This window comes from Anguilla rostrata, chromosome 6, assembly GCF_018555375.3.
Source record: "Anguilla rostrata isolate EN2019 chromosome 6, ASM1855537v3, whole genome shotgun sequence".
NCBI classification, from domain to species: domain Eukaryota; kingdom Metazoa; phylum Chordata; class Actinopteri; order Anguilliformes; family Anguillidae; genus Anguilla; species Anguilla rostrata.
In genome coordinates this window covers 626648-642589 of record NC_057938.1, presented here as the reverse complement: position 1 = coordinate 642589, position 15942 = coordinate 626648, and the positions used below count along the sequence as shown (strand labels likewise).

Here is a 15942-nt window from a genome sequence, read left to right as displayed (position 1 = left end):
CTTATTCACTGGGGACACATTTCATTTGTACTCCAGAACAGAGGAGTCTCCCTGAGCTGGATTTTCCCGTAAGAATTATCATATTTTAGCAGCAAAATAAAGGCAAGCTCTTTCCCATTAGCAAATAAATGGGATTAAAATGTTGAAGAAGCTATTTGCTGAAGACAGAATATTTAGCATCTCTATACCCAAAGCTTGGCAAAGCTCTTTAGAGAACAGAGGAGGAGTTACAGGAGAGAGAGCGAGAGAGCCTGCCTGCACAGAACCAGCCAATCAGATCAATGCAAAGACTTAACCATGAAAATCAATGAATGTTTATACCGGTGTTCTAACTCTCTGACAAGTAAAAGAGCAAGTGATACACTACTTTCTGCCTGTGTGACGCTATATTTACAATAAGGCGTTAGTGAACAGGTGTGTAGGTGCAGACCAGGTAGAGGGCACACCGGTTCTTACAGTAATGTGTTAGTGAACAGGTGTGTAGGTGCAGACCAGGTAGAGGGCACACCTGTTCTTACAGTAATGTGTTAGTGAACAGGTGTGTAGGTGCAGAACAGGTAGAGGGCACACCTGTATTGACAGTAATGTGTTAGTGAACATGTGTGTAGGTGCAGAACAGGTAGAGGGCACACCTGTTCTTAGAGTAATGTGTTAGTGAACAGGTGTGTAGGTGCAGAACAGGTAGAGGGCACACCTGTTCTTACAGTAATGTGTTAGTGAACAGGTGTGTATGTGCAGAACAGGTAGAGGGCACACCTGTATTGACAGTAATGTGTTAGTGAACATGTGTGTAGGTGCAGAACAGGTAGAGGGCACACCTGTTCTTACAGAGTATGATGTTAGGTGAACGGGGGTTGTTGTGGTAGTGAAGGGGTAGTGCAGAACAGGTAGAGGGCACACCTGTTCTTACAGTAATGTGTTAGTGAACAGGTGTGTAGGTGCAGAACAGGTAGAGGGCACACCTGTTCTTACAGTAATGTGTTAGTGAACAGGTGTGTAGGTGCAGAACAGGTAGAGGGCACACCTGTTCTTACAGTAATGTGTTAGTGAACAGGTGTGTAGGTGCAGAACAGGTAGAGGGCACACCTGTTCTTACAGTAATGTGTTAGTGAACAGGTGTGTAGGTGCAGAACAGGTAGAGGGCACACCTGAGTTAAAGAGGGGGGCGGTGGTCTCAGCCAGTAAGGTGTTATAGGGGTTAGTGCCGTGCGCTCGGAGGAGGGGGTTAGTGAGCAGGTAATTTCCCGACATTCCTAGAACAATGAGACAGAAAAGGACAGGTAAGGACAGGTAAAAGGACAGGTAAGGACAGGTATGGACAGGACAGGTAAGGACAGAAGGATAGGTAAGGACAGGTAAAAGGATAAAAGGACAGAAAAGGATGGGGAAAAGGACAGGTAAGGACAGACAGACAGGTAAGACCACACACACACAAACTCATCTTTCATTTCTTCCTGCCATGATCCATTTTAACCGCTATTATTTTACACTCATATTTCAGCCAATCAGACGTGTGAGAGGGGATGTGAAGGTGGCACTGCAGGAGCATGCTGGGAATGAAAGGATGCACTCCAGACAAAAGAAGCAAAATTACTCTCTCAAAACAGGCCTCAAGTGTTTTTCATCCTGTGCTGAAAAGAACAAGCCAAAGCAGAGAACAGAAACTGTGTTTTTCATCCTGTGCTGAAAATAACAAGCTAAAGCAGAGAACAGAAACTGAATGCAGAGCATCAGGTGATTTTTCCAGCAGATGTTTGACCCTTTCATTCGAGAGACGACACTGGCAGGCGATGAGCAAACCGCTATCAGCAGTTTAGACAATGAGGCTCTACCACCATCCAACACTAGCATCACCATTAAAAAACAACAGGTAACTCTTACAAACACCTCCTGCTAACAGGTAACTCTTACAAACACCTCCTGCTAACAGGTAACTCTCACAAACACCTCCTGCTAACAGGTAACTCACACAAACACCTCCTGCTAACAGGTAACTCTCACAAACACCTCCTGCTAACAGGTAATGCACTCACACAAACTCCTGGGTTAAACTGAACCAAGTCTGCAGAAACTCACAAATTATTCAGATAAACCATGCTAATGCAGCAATCAGCAATCAGCACTGGATTCTGCAGGGCACAGAATCACACCTCTTTGAACACACATCGCTCTGTGAATGCACAGCTCTGTGAACACACATCGCTCTGTGAATGCACAGCTCTGTGAACACACATCACTCTGTGAATGCACACCTCTGTGAACACACATCGCTCTGTGAATGTACACCTCTGTGAACACACATCGCTCTGTGAATGCACAGCTCTGTGAACACACATCGCTCTGTGAATGCACAGCTCTGTGAACACACATTGCTCTGTGAATGTACACCTCTGTGAACACATTGCTCTGTGAATGTACACCTCTGTGAACACATCGCTCTGTGAATGCACAGCTCTGTGAACACACATCGCTCTGTGAATGTACACCTCTGTGAACACATCGCTCTGTGAATGCACAGCTCTGTGAAAGCACATCTGAGAGCTCCAGCTCGTCTCTGTACTGATGTTCCTCAGGGAGGGAGGGTTATGGGTAGAGGGAGGAATTCTGTTCAGGTGAAACAGTCATTTCTCCTCGTACAGTGGCTGGGTTTCCTGCCTCATCTGAGTATTAGTGCCACGGTAACGCAGGCGGCTCCACGGTAATGCAGGCGGCTCCACGGTAACGCTGGCCGCTCCACGGTAACGCTGGCCGCTCCACGGTAACGCTGGCCGCTCCACGGTAATGCTGGCGGCTCCACGGTAACGCTGGCGGCTCCACGGTAACGCTGACGGATGCACGGTAACGCTGGCGGCTCCACGGTAACGCAGGCGGCTCCACGGTAACGCTGGCCGCTCCACGGTAATGGTGGCCGCTCCACGGTAACGCTGGCGGCTCCACGGTAACGCAGGCGGCTCCACGGTAACGCAGGCGGCTCCACGGTAACGCTGGCGGCGCCACGGTAACGCAGGCGGCTCCACGGTAACGCTGCGTGCGGCTGCGTTTGGCAATGAACACTGACTCGCTGGCTCCCCGCCTCCCCACCCCCTCCCCTCCATCCCAGCGGAGATGGGGTCACTCAGAGTTTAACATCATCTTCTCTTCCTCTTATTTATGTAGCCCTTAAATAAAACATGGAGCCATTAAAAACACACATTCCTATGAATAATGGCTGCTTCTTCCCTGTCAGTTTCCTGTCAGGTAAGGGTCATATACCAGCCCCCCCCCCCCACCCCCACATCCTGCACCTCTCTGCACAGACCAGCACAGAGACCTGCCCCCCCCATATCCTGCACCTCTCTGCACAGACCAGCACAGAGACCTGCCCCCCCCACCCCCACATCCTGCACCTCTCTGCACAGACCAGCACAGAGACCTGCCCCCCCCCCCAAATCCTGCACCTCTCTGCACAGACCAGCACAGAGACCTGCCCCCCCCCCCATATCCTGCACCTCTCTGCACAGACCAGCACAGAGACCTGCCCCCCCCCATATCCTGCACCTCTCTGCACAGACCAGCACAGAGACCTGCTCCCCCCCCCCAATCCGCACCCTCTGCACGACCGCCAGTGGTGTAAGAAAGGTGGACAGACGCAGCAGGGAGGTGGTGTAAGAGAAAGGGTGGAGCTGTACTGTGGTACTGCAGCTTGGTTGAGGGTGGAGGTGGTGTAAGAGAGAAAGGGTGGAGCTGCACTGTGGTACTGCAGCTTGGTTGAGGGTGGAGGTGGTGTAAGAGAGAAAGGGTGGAGCTGCACTGTGGTACTGCAGCTTGGTTGAGGGTGGAGGTGGTGTAAGAGAGAAAGGGTAGAGCTGCACTGTGGTACTGCAGCTTGGTTGAGGGTGGAGGTGGTGTAAGAGAGAAAGGGTGGAGCTGCAATGTGGTACTGCACCTTGGTTGAGGGTGGAGGTGCTGTTGATGTCTCCTGAGATAAAGGAGGATTCCGACTGCTTCCTGACCGTGTCATTCCACATTCTTCTAATCCGGCTCTGAGGAGAAAACACACACACACACACACACACACATACACGCACACGCACGCACATACAGACACACACAGACAGACACACACACGCACAGACACCAACGCACACACATACACAGACACAGACACAGACACACACACACACACAGAGACACACAGACACACGGTAAGAGAGTAAAGTACCTGTGTAGTGGAGTAACGGGTCTGGCTTTGCCTGTGTAGCGGGTGTGGCTGTACCTGTGTAAAGGAGTAGTGGGTGCGGCTGTACCTGAGTAGTGGGCGTGGTTGTACCTCTGAAAAGGAGTAGTGGGTGTGGCTGTACCTGTGAAAAGGAGTGGCGGGTGTGGCTGTACCTGTGAAAAGGAGTGGCGGGTGTGGCTGTACCTGTGTAGCAGAGGAGTAGCGGGTGTTGACTCTGGAGGTGGAGGTCTTTGTGGAGCTGTGGGAGTTCTCACCGGCCCCCCCTCGACAACAGTGAGCCTGACGCAGGCACTTACTGTACTCCTTACGCACCTGAGACAGACACACAGACAGACAGACAGACAGAACCTGCATATTCAGCATTTACTGTACTCCTTACGCACCTGAGACAGACACAGACAGACAGACAGACAGACAGAACCTGCATATTCAGCATTTACTGTACTCCTTACGCACCTGAACTCCAAAACATGACCGTGGGGCTGAGTATCAGGGTGCATTCGGGGTGAGATGGGGGACCATGGGGCTGAGTATCGGGGTGCATTCGGGGTGAGATGGGGGACCATGGGGCTGAATATCGGGGTGCATTCGGGGTGAGACGGGGGACCGGACTCACCTTCTTCTGCAGCAGGCAGTGGAAGGTGAAGATGAAGACCCCCTGCAGGGTGTTGAAGACGATGAAGAGGTACGCCATCACGACGGACGACTCGTTGATGAAGAAGAGGCCGAACGACCAGGTCAGGCCCAGCAAGCACAGCAACGCGAAGGCTCCCAACACCCAGGACCTGCCCAAAAGCACACAGCACCCCACTTCAGACAAACAGGCTCCCCTCAAACCACAGTGTACCCAAAGGTGTTAAACAGGCTTGAGGTGAGGGCTCTGTGCCGGCCAGTCAAGTTCCTCCACACCGTTCCTGACAAAACAATTTCTACATGGACATCGCTGTGTGCCTAGGGGCATTGTCATGCTGAAACTAGAATAACCAAGCACTGGAACTAAGGGGCCTAGCCAAACCATGAAAAACAGCCCCAGACCAAGGGGTGTTCAGATACTTTTGGCCATACAGTGTATCTGTCAGTCTGCAGAAGCCTCTCTCGGTGAGGGGGGGGGAGTGCTCGGTCGCCATGGCGAGGAGACGTACCTGATGTTCTCCATGCGGCTGGAGTCGGGCTTGAGGGAGGAGGAGCTCTTCAGCAGCTTCACCAGGCTCAGCACCAGGAAGACCACGTTCAGCTGCAGAACACAAGAGCAGCGCAGTCACCCCTGCGCAGTCAGAGCAGCGCAGGGCCCGTGCATTTATGCACCGCATTTCAGCATCCTGCTCCATGCATTTAATGCACCCGCATTTCAGCATCCTGCTCCACGCATTTAATGCACCCGCATTTCAGCATCCTGCTCCACGCATTTAATGCACCCGCATTTCAGCATCCTGCTCCACGCATTTAATGCGCCCGCATTTCAGCATCCTGCTCCATGCATTTAATGCACCTGCATTTCAGCATCCTGCTCCATGCATTTAATGCCCGCATTTCAGCATCCTGCTCCACGCATTTAATGCACCCGCTTCAGCATTTCACGCATTCCTGCTCGCATTGCCATTTAATGCACCTGCATTTCAGCATCCTGCTCCATGCATTTAATGCACCCGCTTGCCGTCAGAAATCATGCAGGCTGCGCTAATCCTGCAGCTCTGCACACATTTCACAACAACAGCAGCCAGGAGGCCAGCTCCGGAGAACCACAGAGAATAACATCCAGTGTTTATTCACAAACACACAGAATCCACCGTCAACATTTCATATTATATTTATATATTAAACAGACAGGGTATTAAGTGCTGTGGATTTGCAGCCTGTTTATTTATTGTCGGATATGAGAATGAGAAACCTGGGGTGATTACATTTCACAGAAACACGGGACAGGCATTAGAACACTATAACAGGGAGATTAGTGCTCCTGGCTTTTCCTGCCGTACTGTGTCCCACAGCACACAAACAATACGAGCATGCAGCAATATCACAAAAACACCTGGATATTTCAAGGAGATAAAGTCATAAAAATGACAAGGCAAAAAAAAAAAGCAGACTGAGATTTGGGTAAATCTGGGGTGCCCCTGCACGCAAGGTTGTGGAACGATCTCGAGATCTCCGTCTGCAGCGATTAACTGGAGAGTTACTGTTTCAAACACTTTAAAAGTGAAAGTGTCAAACACTTGCTCTCTCAATCATTCACTCATTCACACCCGCTTCTGATGCTGGCCCACGCTCACACTGCACAGCAGGAGCAGGTTAGCTGTAGTATAGTGGATAGGGCTGTGTGTGTGTGTGTGTGTGTGTGTGTGTGTGTGTGTGTGGTGTGTTGAGTGTGCTGTGTGGGTGTGTGTGTGTGTGTGTGTGTGTGTGTGTGTGTGTGTGTGAGTGTGCGTGTGTGTGTGTGTGTGTGTGTGTGCGTGTGTGTGTGTGTGTGTGTGTGTGTGAGTGACACACAAGCACAGTGCTTACCGTGATGATGAGAGTGACAGGGCCGATAAAACTCCAGATGAATGATATCCACCAGGCCGACCTTCAAACAAGCAACATGTTACCACACGTGCCGCACCCAAAACAACACACACGTACACACACTGCATACTACACAATCACACAACAACTACACATGCACTAACAACTACCAACCACACCATTACACATGCACCATTACTTACACTTACACACACACACCTGTATATACACATACATAACTCACACACACACTAACATAACCACAACATTACACATTCACCATTACTTACACACACACACACACACACACATTAAAGGTTCTGAGAGGGGCAAATTGGGTGTTTCTCAGAATTGTGTGAGATGTGTGTCCCGCTAAAGGTTCTGAGAGGGGCAACTTGGGTGTTTCTCAGTGCTGAGTGGGACGTGTGTCCTGCCGATCGTGCCTCAGGCCGAGCTCGGCTCATCCCGCCAAGCGTAACCATAAACGCACGCAGTCAGACAGACAGACAGCAGAAGCATAGAAGCACGGCTGCGGGGGATCGCTCACGCCGTCTCGGTGCCGTAGCTGTGGCGGTCGATCGCGGCAGAAACGCCCACCACTATGGCAGGGATCAGGTAGCCGGAGACATAGTAGTACTTCCTGCGGGAACCTTGGCTCTCGAAAACCTCGACCAGCGACAGGTAGAGCTGCACGGACTCCAGGCACAGCCAGGAGAAGGCGGAGAGGAAGAGGAAGTGCAGGAGACCGGCGATGATGGCGCAGCCCAGCTGAATATAGACATAGAAAGAGAGAGAGAGCGAGGCATTAATGACACAGACAGAGAGAGAGAGAGTGAAGGATTAATGAACCACTTCAACACCAACACTCCCCTCTCATTCCAGCACTGCCATTCCACATTACTGCCATTCATTTTGGGATGGAGAGAGACAGAAAGCAAGAGAGAGAGAGGGAGAGAAGGGAGAGGTACAGAGATTTAAAAAAAAGGCAGAGAGGGAGAAGGAGCGAGGAAGAAAGAGAAAATCTGAAGACTTTCAGAGATACTTCTTCAGCTCTACAGGGCTTTTTACAGAGAAATAAAAAATAAACCAACTCATTAAAGCATAAGTGCAGAAGAATATTTAGTGTAAAATACAGATTAAACAGCTGCAGGGGTGCGGCATGAACTCATAACAGCTCATTCTTTCCCCCCATCCTCATCCCCCCCCCCCCCCAATCCTAATCTCCCTTACCTCACCCTTACCCCCCACGTTCCCGGTGTGTGAATTATCCCCCCCATCATAATTTTCCCAAATCTCAACCTCAGCCTGTCACTCCTGCTACACTACCACACACAGTCTGCTGAAGCAGGAGAGATAGAGAGAGAGGGGGAGGGAGACTGAGGGGGGAGAGAGAAAGAGAGGGGAGGGGAGAGAGAGAGAACGGTGGGGAGAGAGAGGGGAGGGGACAGAGGGGGGGGGGGTAGGGAGATAATTAAAAACTAACTTGAGTACATAAAAAGACATTCAGAAATTAAATTACATCAACCAACTCTCCCAAAAAATACCAAAAGAATCAAAGTCAAAAAGACAGCAAATCATCTTACACTGTACATAGCACATTAACTATGCCACCCCCCCCAAAAAAAAAAGAGAGAAAGGGAGGGAGAGAGACTATCCTTCCACAGCAGAGCAAACTGAAGGCTTTTTACTCAGTCTCTCATAAATAATAGAACAGAGGGATAGTGACAGATCACAGGAAATGAAACGCCTTTATAGCACTTTAAACACCACTTCTGTCCCCGTTGGGGGGGTTGTGGGGGGGGGGGGCTGAGTCAGACCACAAGGCCAGTCTGCACACTCTAATCTTCTCTCTTTCACAGGAACGTTGTTTAAACGCCACAGGTACAGGGGGGAACATTACGTCACACAAAAACAGAAAGGAGCAGAAGGCCAGTGAATCAACTGCCCATCTAGCTGGGATGACTAAGGCCTGGCTGAACGATAACAGATCAGCTAAATCCACAGACCCAACATGAACCCAACATTAACTCAACGCTAACTTAGCACTAACTCAACACTAACCCAGCACTAACACAACATTAACCCAGCCCCAACCTAACATTAAACTAGCACTAACCCAGCACTAACCTAACACTAACTTAGAACTAACCTATCAATTATCTAACTCAACACTAACCTAGCACTAAACTCACAGTAACCAGGCACTAACTCAACACTAACCCAACACGAACCTAGCACTAACCCAGTACTAGCTAATCTCTAACCCAACCTAGCAGTACTTGCAGCAGTAGCAGTAGCAATAGTAGTAATACCAGAAGTAGCAGTGCTCAATATATCCCAAGAAAGGGGGGAATTTATTACTGAATACTACAGCTGACCCTCAGACACTGCAGAGTGTTGAGAACCTGCACACAGGTAAGAGGGGCAGATAACAGGTAAGGTCTGAGCACACCTAAAGGCTGTAATCTCTCACACACCTGAAAGCTGTAATCTCACACACCGGAGCGCAGTAATCTCTCACACACCTGAACGCAGTAATCTCTCACACACCTGAACGCTGTAATCTCACACACTGGAAGGCTGTAATCTCTCACACACCTGAAAGATGTAATCTCACAAACACCTGAACGCAGTAATCTCACACACCGGAAGGCTGTAATCTCACACACACCTGAACACCGTAATCTCATAAACACCTGAACGCTACATGAGCAGGACCTACCCTGGGCTGGGTCATGTCGATGCCAATGAGGAAGATGAGCTCAGCGATGAAGAGGCTGGCGCACAGGTTCTTGTGGATGGTGTTGCGGTCGCACTGCAGGCCGTGGAAGAAGCAGAAGGTGAAGATGCTGATGGCCAGGCACACCAGCGACACCGCGACGCCCACACGCGTCAGGATGCCCAGGAAGAGCTCGTGCATCCCTGCCCTGCCCTGCAACAAACACACGCAGTACAGACCAAATCACCCCCTGCTCTGCAACAAACACACGCAGTACAGACCAAATCACCCCCTGCTCTGCAACAAACACACGCAGTACAGACCAAATCACCCCCTGCTCTGCAACAAACACACGCAGTACAGACCAAATCACCCCCTGCTCTGCAACAAACACACGCAGTACAGACCAAATCACCCCCTGCCCTGCAACAAACACACGCAGTACAGACCAAATCACCCCCTGCCCTGCAACAAACACACGCAGTACAGACCAAATCACCCCCTGCCCTGCAACAAACACACGCAGTACAGACCAAATCACGCTCTGCAACAAACACACGCAGTACAGACCAAATCACGCTCTGCAACAAACACACGCAGTACAGACCAAATCACCCCCTGCCCTGCAACAAACACACGCAGTACAGACCAAATCACGCTCTGCAACAAACACATGCAGTACAGACCAAATCACCCCCTGCCCTGCACAAGTGGGTTATTAGAATGGTGGAGTGTTAGGATGACTTCACAATGGGCCACTAGAATGGTGGAGTGTTACGATGACTTCACAATGGGCCACTAGAATGGTGGAGTGTTACGATGACTTCACAATGGGCCACTAGAATGGCAGAGTATTACGATGACTTCACAATGGGCCATGACAACAGTGTTGATACTCACTATGACTTCTCGATGGGCCATCAGAATGGCAAAATTTGTCAGGTGGCTGCAGGAACAGGTGGTGTGCGTCTTGTTGGCTTGTAGAAGTTTGCAGCCCTGGGTCGACCAGTACCCCGTCATGCTCCGCTCAGAGTAGTTCCAGAAGGAGCAGTTAGAGTTGAAGTAATTCTCCGTCTGAAATCACCATTGCATTGGAAGCACGTTTTTGGTGGGCATGGAGATAACTCAGTGACGCACATGAAGACACGTAAAGAATTTGTAGGAGACACGTAAAAGTAAGCATCGCTGCTCTGAGTTTTTCTGAATGAAGCGAGGCTTTCCGGCGTGTTCACTGTGAAAGTAAAGCCCCATAAAGCAGCAGAGATGGCAGCGTTAATGTCGCGAGCTTGCTGAAGCAGCGTGTAACTCGTTTATGGTCCTCACTGCTCGTAGATAAAGAGCAGAATTAAGCGCGGCTCCTGCGGGACTCTCGCTGAGAGAGGGAACATTACCGCTGCTCCGGTGATTCCAGTCCGCATCGCGCGGCTTAATCGCGAAGTTAATTTTCCGCCATAAAAGAAAATGTGCATCATTTACATTCCATTGTTGATTAAATAATCCACTTTCATTAAAAACTCACTCACGTTCCTGCCAAGCTACTGGTGCGGGGCAGCCTTTATTTAATTTGAAGTTTGTCGTCTGGAACGGACCTGAATGTGACCTATCCCAGACTGCATCCTGCAACATGTGACCTATCCCAGACTGCATCCTGCAACATGTGACCTATCCCAGACTGCATCCTGCAACATGTGACCTATCCCAGACTGCATCTGGCACAGTGAGATAGGTGGGAGTGGGAGTGGGGAGTGGGGGTTGGGTGGATGGGTGGGGGGCAGGGGGGGTTTATTGGGAGTGTGGTGTGGGGGTTGGGGGGAGTGGGGTGGGTGAGGGGTGTGGGGGAGTGGGAATGGGGGGGACTCACGTCCAGGTGCTCCAGGGTGAAGACCACAGGCTCGGAGATGAACACGCGGCTGGACTCCTTGTTGATGGAGGCGGCGATGATGTGTGAGTTCACTGCCACGGTGCGGTTCTGGCCCCCGTCCTCCTGCTCCAATCGGATGGAGGCGTTCTCCGTGCTGAGGAACTGGCCCAGCCGCTTGTACAGCACAAACACCAGCTTGGCCACTCCTGGCACACAGAGAGCAGGACAGACTGTGACTGTGCAGCCAGGGAGAGAAACACAGAGAGGGATACGGCGACAGAGGAGACACTGCTGGGTAATCTGGGCTTTAACCAATAAGAGAGCCTGTAATCTGAGCTTCAACCAATAAGAGATCTGGGCTTTAACCAAAAAGATCACCTGTAATCTGGGTTTTAACCAATAAAATCACCTGTAATCTGGTCTTTAACCAATAAGATTACCTGTAATCTGGGCTTTAACCAATAAGATCACCAGTAATCTGGCTTTTAACCAATAAGAGCACCTGTCATGAGTGTGTGCTGCCAGTTCCCTGCAGTGGAAACCATATTTCAGCACCGACGTTGCACTCTGGACAGTCCAGGGAGGGGACGGCTGGCCTCTTACCACTTCTGCTGTTGAGCTTCACCGTGTTGGAGGACAGCTGGATGGAGACACCAGGCTTGCTGGTCTGAGGAAACCTCAAGTCCTGAACTTGTCCATCAGTGCTCAGGACATAGACATCCAGGACTGGGGAGAGAAGACCATAGACGTACACTTGCTCAATTATTATGACCATAGACATTATAGTGGGCGCTAGGAATACACATTACAGCACAGTTACTATGAGCATAGACGTTACAGTGGGTGCTAGGTATACACATTACAGCTCAGTTACTATGACCATATACTTTACAGTGGGTGCTAGGTATACACATTACAGCTCAGTTACTATGAGCATAGACATTACAGTGGGTGCTAGGTATACACATTACAGCTCAGTTACTATGACCATAGACACTGCAGTCGACACATTACAGCTGATTTCCTGCAGCTGAGAGGGAGCTGACATGGCTTTTAAGCCTCATCAGATCACTCCCGGGGCTCTTAGCACAGACAAGCAGTTGTGCAGAACAGGGAGACACACTTATGTCGGCTCACAGACTCATCCTCTTACAGTCAAACACACAGCATACGGAAATATAGAGAGCAGATCTGCACATTAAAAATTCAGCACTGACGGGACAGACTGCTCTACCATCAGTTAAAAATAAAACAAGAGTGTGTGAGAGGCCAGGATGGAGCACAGCGAGATCCGTCATAAGAATCATGCTCTAGATACACCATAGAGTCCACCCAGCACAGATATACAATACAGTACACCTAGCACAGATATACCATACAGTACTCCCAGCACATATATACCATACAGTACTCCCAGCACATATATACCATAGAGTACACCCAGCACAGCTATACCATACAGTACACCTAGAACAGGAAGCTGACGCGCACACACCGCTATACCGGAGGAAGGGAAGCTGACACGCACGCACGCACACACACACACACACACGCACACACGCACACACGCACACACGCACACACGCACACACGCACACACACACCGCTATACCGGAGGAAGGGAAGCTGACACGCACGCACACACACACACACACGCACACACGCACACACGCACACACGCACACACGCACACACGCACACACGCACACACGCAACACGCACACACACCGCTATACCGGAGGAAGGGAAGCTGAGACACACACACACACACACACACACACACACACACACACACAGCTATACCGGAGGAAGGGAAGCTGAGACACACACACGCACACACACACGCACACACGCACACACACACAGCTATACCGGAGGAAGGGAAGCTGACACACACGCACGCACACACACCGCTATACCGGAGGAAGGGAAGCTGAGACACACACACGCACACACACACACACACACACACAGCTATACCGGAGGAAGGGAAGCAGACTTACTGACGTTCTCGGCCGGCACCTTGACCACGGCGGGCTCCAGCAGGTTGTCGGCCAGGACGAAGGCGCCCTCCTCCAGCGTGTCCAGCAGCATGGTGGCGGCGTGCGTCTGCTCCGTGGCGTTCATGTCCGCCCACGACCTCAGCGCTTCGGGCCGCAGCAGGTTGTCCACAGTGTCCACCATCGCCTGCGCCCGCACAAACAGGAGAACCCCGACTCAGAGCTCCGCACAAACAGGAGAACCCCGACTCAGAGCTCCGCACAAACAGGAGAACCCCGACTCAGAGCTCCGCACAAACAGGAGAACCCCGACTCAGAGCTCTGCACAAACAGGAGAACCCCGACTCAGAGCTCCGCACAAACAGGAGAACCCCGACTCAGAGCTCCGCACAAACAGCAGAACCCCGACTCAGAGCTCTGCACAAACAGGAGAACCCCGACTCAGAGCTCCGCACAAACAGGAGAACCCCGACTCAGAGCTCCGCACAAACAGGAGAACCCCGACTCAGAGCTCCGCACAAACAGGAGAACCCCGACTCAGAGCTCCGCACAAACAGGAGAACCCCGATTCAGAGCTCCGCACAAATGAGAGAACCCCAACACAGGTTCCACACAAATGGGAGAACCCCAACTCAGAGGTCCTGCCATTAGACAGTGGGTCTACCTACGGGTGGTCTACTCCACATCAAGCGAGGCATCCGGATAGACTACCATCCAAAAACAAAACAGAACATGCCAAATAATATCGTAAAAATAATGATTTTTTAAAAACTCACATGAAATGATTACATGAATTTTACAGAAGAAGACAGAAGCAATAAGAAGCTTTCATTAATAATTCTGGGAAACCATTTGTGAGAAGCCTATCAGCACTGTAGTGCGCTGTGTATGCTGGGTGTTGGCGGTGAAATATTAAACAGGAGCTGCTATTATGCAGGGTTTATTTGAGCAAAACTTCCTGAGGATCCTGTACAACAGCTAACTATGCTCCAATCCAGACCGGACTTCTGCATAGAGACCTGACTTCCGCATAGATAGCAGACTTCCGCATAGATACCGGACTTCCGCATAGATACCAGACTTCCGCATAGATACCAGACTTCTGCATAGAGACCTGACTTCCGCATAGAGACCTGACTTCCGCATAGATACTGGACTTCCGCATAGATACCGGACTTCCGCATAGAGACCGGACTTCCGCATAGATACTGGACTTCCGCATAGATACCAGACTTCTGCATAGATACCAGACTTCCGCATAGATACCAGACTTCTGCATAGATACCGGACTTCTGCATAGACGCCATTCGTTTGCACGACCAACTGTCCGTGTTCTCAGTCCTGCGAGCTGTTACTGATGTTAGCCTACAGATAGCGAGCGCTTGCGGTCTATGGGCAGATGCCCAGACAATCATCCAGATGCAACCCCTCCCTTTCAGTACTTTGAAACTATTTAAAAACTGAAATGATTACAAAATATACAAGTATATCCATGCTTTGCACAACAGGATGATTGTATAAGAAAGTGTTTGCATTTGGTGTGTGTTCACAAACCTTTCCTCAATAAAAGCTGCCCTGACTGTGCATCATTAGTTGCTGAAATACGTTTCTTCTGCATAGAGTCGTCGCTTACTGAATAATGACGAAAAAACATCTCTTAGGAAAATGAACAATTCCTGCTCTTCACCACAGCAAACAGACCTACATGGATAGTAGGTAATGCATTAATTACCTTCAGCTTGCAGTACAGAGTATAAAACAACAATGCGCTGAACATACACAGGGAGAGGAGCTGATACTGGGGTACACAGGTGATATCGGGGTGCAGGGAAGGTGATATCGGGGTGCAGGGAAGGTGATATCAGGGCAAAGGGAAGGTGATATCGGGGCACAGGGAAGGTGATATCGGGGCACAGGGAAGGTGATATCGGGGCACAGGGAAGGTGATATTGGAGTGCAGGGATGGTGATTTCGGAGCACAGGGAAGGCATGCAGCTGGCAGTGTAAGTAAGCGGAGCTCAGATACCTTCATGTATGCTCTGCATGTCCTCTCTCGCTTTTGAAGCTTTCGATTAAGAGGAAAGAGAATATCAAACAGAAACACGTAATTAGCAGCAGCAGGAGTCAGACCACAGGAGGAAAAGGGCAGTGTGGGGCCAGCTCGCCCAGGGCGACCCCGCGCTTCACCCGAGCGCTCACAGAAACAACTCTCACCTCTGCCAAACAAACACCCAGCGGGGTCAGAGAATAACACCTCCTTTATTCGGATGGAAGGAAAACATAAAAACAGAATGAAGGTAAAGATGAAAGGAGAAGATGAAAAGAGGAGCGGTGGGGTAGCGCAGACACGCCCAGCAGGACAGGCGGAAGCTCACTCCAGCCCCACCCCCCCCAGAGCCATTACACCCCCCCCCCCCGAGCCATTACACACCCCCCCCAGAGCCATTACACACCCCAAAACCCCTACACTGCAAAACCCCCTCACCCCAAAACCCCTACACTCCAAAACTCCTACACCCAATAAAAAAACCCCCACACCCCAAAACTCCTACACCCCAAAACTCGCACACCCCAAAACCACCACACCCCTACTCACTAAAACTCCCACAGCCCAAAACCTCTATACCCCAAACCCCCTACA

At 50.5% G+C, this 15942-nt stretch overlaps 1 protein-coding gene across 1 annotated transcript in view; it reads right to left on the bottom strand.

Annotated features, from left to right (window-relative positions):
• Positions 1-15942, bottom strand: part of LOC135257912 (adhesion G protein-coupled receptor L2-like) — a 103819-nt gene that overhangs the window by 4053 nt on the left and 83824 nt on the right. The window contains exons 13-25 of the mRNA XM_064341128.1: positions 15328-15366; positions 13305-13488; positions 11905-12027; positions 11302-11507; positions 10341-10514; positions 9444-9653; positions 7269-7489; positions 6722-6782; positions 5362-5453; positions 4836-5004; positions 4403-4531; positions 3926-4022; positions 1149-1253 (exon numbers count right to left, since the gene is read on the bottom strand). Coding sequence (XP_064197198.1) covers positions 1149-1253; positions 3926-4022; positions 4403-4531; positions 4836-5004; positions 5362-5453; positions 6722-6782; positions 7269-7489; positions 9444-9653; positions 10341-10514; positions 11302-11507; positions 11905-12027; positions 13305-13488; positions 15328-15366 — 1810 coding nt within the window. The remainder of the gene's footprint in view (positions 1-1148; positions 1254-3925; positions 4023-4402; positions 4532-4835; positions 5005-5361; positions 5454-6721; positions 6783-7268; positions 7490-9443; positions 9654-10340; positions 10515-11301; positions 11508-11904; positions 12028-13304; positions 13489-15327; positions 15367-15942) is intronic.